Source organism: Corvus brachyrhynchos, unplaced genomic scaffold, assembly GCF_000691975.1.
Source record: "Corvus brachyrhynchos isolate BGI_N302 unplaced genomic scaffold, ASM69197v1 scaffold65, whole genome shotgun sequence".
Lineage (NCBI taxonomy): Eukaryota > Metazoa > Chordata > Aves > Passeriformes > Corvidae > Corvus > Corvus brachyrhynchos.
In genome coordinates, this window is record NW_008238365.1 from 803,997 (window position 1) to 806,976 (window position 2,980).

The 2,980-nt window shown below is 61.7% G+C and overlaps 1 protein-coding gene across 1 annotated transcript in view; it reads right to left on the bottom strand.

Annotated features, from left to right (window-relative positions):
- EXTL1 (exostosin like glycosyltransferase 1) overlaps nucleotides 1–2,859 on the bottom strand; it is a 5,596-nt gene extending 2,737 nt beyond the window's left edge. Inside the window, exon 1 of the mRNA XM_017736097.1 lies at nucleotides 1,579–2,859. Coding sequence (XP_017591586.1) covers nucleotides 1,579–2,513 — 935 coding nt within the window. The 5' untranslated portion in view covers nucleotides 2,514–2,859. The remainder of the gene's footprint in view (nucleotides 1–1,578) is intronic.
- Between the last annotated feature and the right edge of the window lie 121 nt (nucleotides 2,860–2,980).

Here is a 2,980-nt window from a genome sequence, read left to right on the forward strand (position 1 = left end):
GCCCCCCCGCGGCCCCGGGCAGGCACGGTGCCACCGGCCCCGGCGGCTCCACGGAGCCTCTCCCAGCCCGCTCTGGCTGCTCCGGACGCGGGGCAGCACGGCCGCTCCGCAGCGCTGCCACAAGCCGCCCTTTATCCCAGCACAGAACCGGATTGTTTGGGGCAGCCCCTGGGGCATGAGGAGGGTGATGGAACCCCCTGCAAGGCCTTGCTCTGCTCCCCGAGCTGCCGCCACCGCGACAGCACCAACACACCGGGTGAACGGGGCTGTTGGGGTATCACTTTGTCCCCTCCCCGCTGGCCTGTCCCCTGTCCCAGTCTGGGAACGTCTCCCAGGGCAGGAGGGCATCGATCCCTGCGGGAGGTTGGGCAGAGCTGGCTCTGATGGAGATGATGGTGGTTTTTTGCCCGGTGTCCCACAGGGATGAGCAGGGTGGCTCAGGGTCACACAGGAGCACGCTGCCCTGTGGCACGTGTTCCCCATCGATCCGCTGCCCAAAGCCGTCCTGGGAGAGGTGTAAATCTCCCTGTATTTGCAAACAGCATTAGGGGATTACCTCGGTGGGTGGGTGGGGGGAATTCTCATCCCGATGCCCCTTGGCACAGGGTGGGGCTGACCCTGGGCCCCCTGTCCTGCCAACCCCATTGTCCTGCGATGCCCCATCTCAAAAAGACTTTGCTGCAAGTGCTGACCCTGCTGGGCTGGTGGCACCCTCCAGACAGGGCCATGTGGTGTCTGACCCATCCCAAAGCCCTGGCTAATCCCAGTGCCAGCACCCCAGTTCCACTTTTACCTCCCAGCACCTCCTAAGACGCTTTGAGGATGATGCCCAACGTGGCCTCTCCCCATCTGCTCTCCAGCCGGGTGTCCTGGGGATGTCCCCAGGCAGTGGGATGGGGACCTGCCCATTGTCTGTGGGATGGGGTCTGTGTTTACCAGCCCTGGACTGGGCAACTGGTGATGGGATGGGGAGGTGAGGAGCTGGTGTGTGTCCCTGCAGCATGGAACCCCCAAACTCACAGAACTTTGTCCCTCCAATTTTTCCACCAGTGTGTCCATCACACGCTGCTGCCACTGTGCCCATTTGTGATGGGGGACACAAGGGGACCCCCACCCACCACCACCAATTAAGCTCGGGGCTGCCCACACTGGGACGCCCACAGACCCGCCACTTTTGTGGGATTTTCAGTGGAGCCAGTCAGGGGGGGATGTTTCGGGCTCATCTCCAAGAGAAACGTTTATGTTGGGGGAGAGCGGGAGGGGGGAGAAGAAAAGCGTCATTCATCAGCATTCGGAAAAAGGGAAATCGTATTAGAGGCAGTGGCAGCGATTGCAGATAAGAGCCGCTCTCGCCAGATTACTCCAACTTTAATACAGAGCAGGAAAACCCTGAGCAGTCAGCGCCTCGCTCCCCACTGTGCAATGAAACCCTCATCCATTTCAGGAGAGCCCAAAACTTCCCTCTCTGGAGGTCCAGCCACCACAGACAGTCACGGCTGCGCCCCGCAGACAGGCAGGAACATTTGTGGGGTGTCCCGCCGCCCCAGACCCTCCTTTCCCGCCCCATCTCTGACTCACCTTTCATAGTCGATGTTATCCTTGTCACAGCGCGTGTCCTTGTGCTTCTCCCAGTCCTTGCCGTGCTTGCAGGTGGTGAGGGAGATGATGTCCTTCCCGTTGTGGATGTGGTGCAGCGCGTTGCGGGTGCCGGAGCCGATGCCGGTCAGGTACCGCTTCCCCTTGAACACCAACAGGTATTTCTTTTTGGGGGGCACCGAGTCCTGGTGCAACCACCCCCTGTCCCCGCCACGCTGCGGGTGGTCCTTGGAGAAGAGAGGGATGGAGACGTCGAAGCCGGGCCGGAAGCTCTCGGTGTCAAAGCTGGCTTTGGCCAGGATGGCCTGGCCGATGTCGAAGCCCAGGTTGCCGGCGTAGTCGGGCCAGGTGCCCGAGTAGAGGTTGAAGATGAGGTGGTTCCGGCCGCCATTCCAGAGCGGGAAGCTGCGGATTTTCTCATCCACGTTGTGGACGTACTGGCCCGAGAGGTGGTCGCGGTCCAGCGTGTCGATGCTGAGGATGAACAGACAGGCTTCCTCGGGGTTCGCCGTGTGGTAGCGGGAGCGCTCGATGGAGCTGAGGATTTTGCCGTAGGTCTCCGAGACGGGCTGGCCCCGCTCCTGGGGGTAGGTGAACACTTTGAAGCCGTGCTTCTCGCACCTGGAGAAGTCGAAGCAGGTTTCCATCCGGCATCTGCTGCTCCTGTAGACCCTCAGCCACGCCGCCCGCCGCTCCCAGGGGGACAGCAGGGAAGGGTCCCCATCCCTCGGCAGCTCCTCGGCGTCTGCAAAGCTTTTGAGGAGGGACCGATCTGTCCAGCGGGGCCAGTTCCTCCGGGCTTCGGCTTTCTTCCCGGAAAAAAAAGAGAAACGGCGCAGCTGGTGCCCTCCAAAGAGGAAAAGCAGGAGCCAAGAGGCAAGGAAAGTCAGGAAAATGTATTTCTTCCTGGTCTGCATAGGTTCACACACAGCCCCAGCTCCTCATCAGGCTCAGATGGGTGCCAGAGTCTGGTCGAGAGGCCGATGTCCCAAGCCCCAAGAGGGTGGTGGGAAGACTCCTGGCCCCCAGGTACTGTCCTGTGCCCTTGCAGTCTGTGACAAACCCCACTTGCTGCCTGCTCTGCCCAGGGCTGTGCTGGTTTTTCAGGACCGTCCTGGTGTCCGGCTGCAGAGCAGAGCCCAGTGCCCCGGTGTCCCAGCCACTCACTTCTCCGGGCCCCCGAGCCGCGACAATGACATTTCCATCGCTTGGCCCAGCTTCAAATCCCTGGAGAAAGGGAGAGGTCGCGTCGTCACCGTCCTGTCGCCGCCAAACGTGTCACCACAAGTGGCTCCACACATCCCTGCGGCGGGATCCCCCTCTCCAGGCCCTTGGGGAATAAAACCCTGGGAATAAACCTTCCCGCAGCCACCGGAGCCCCCCC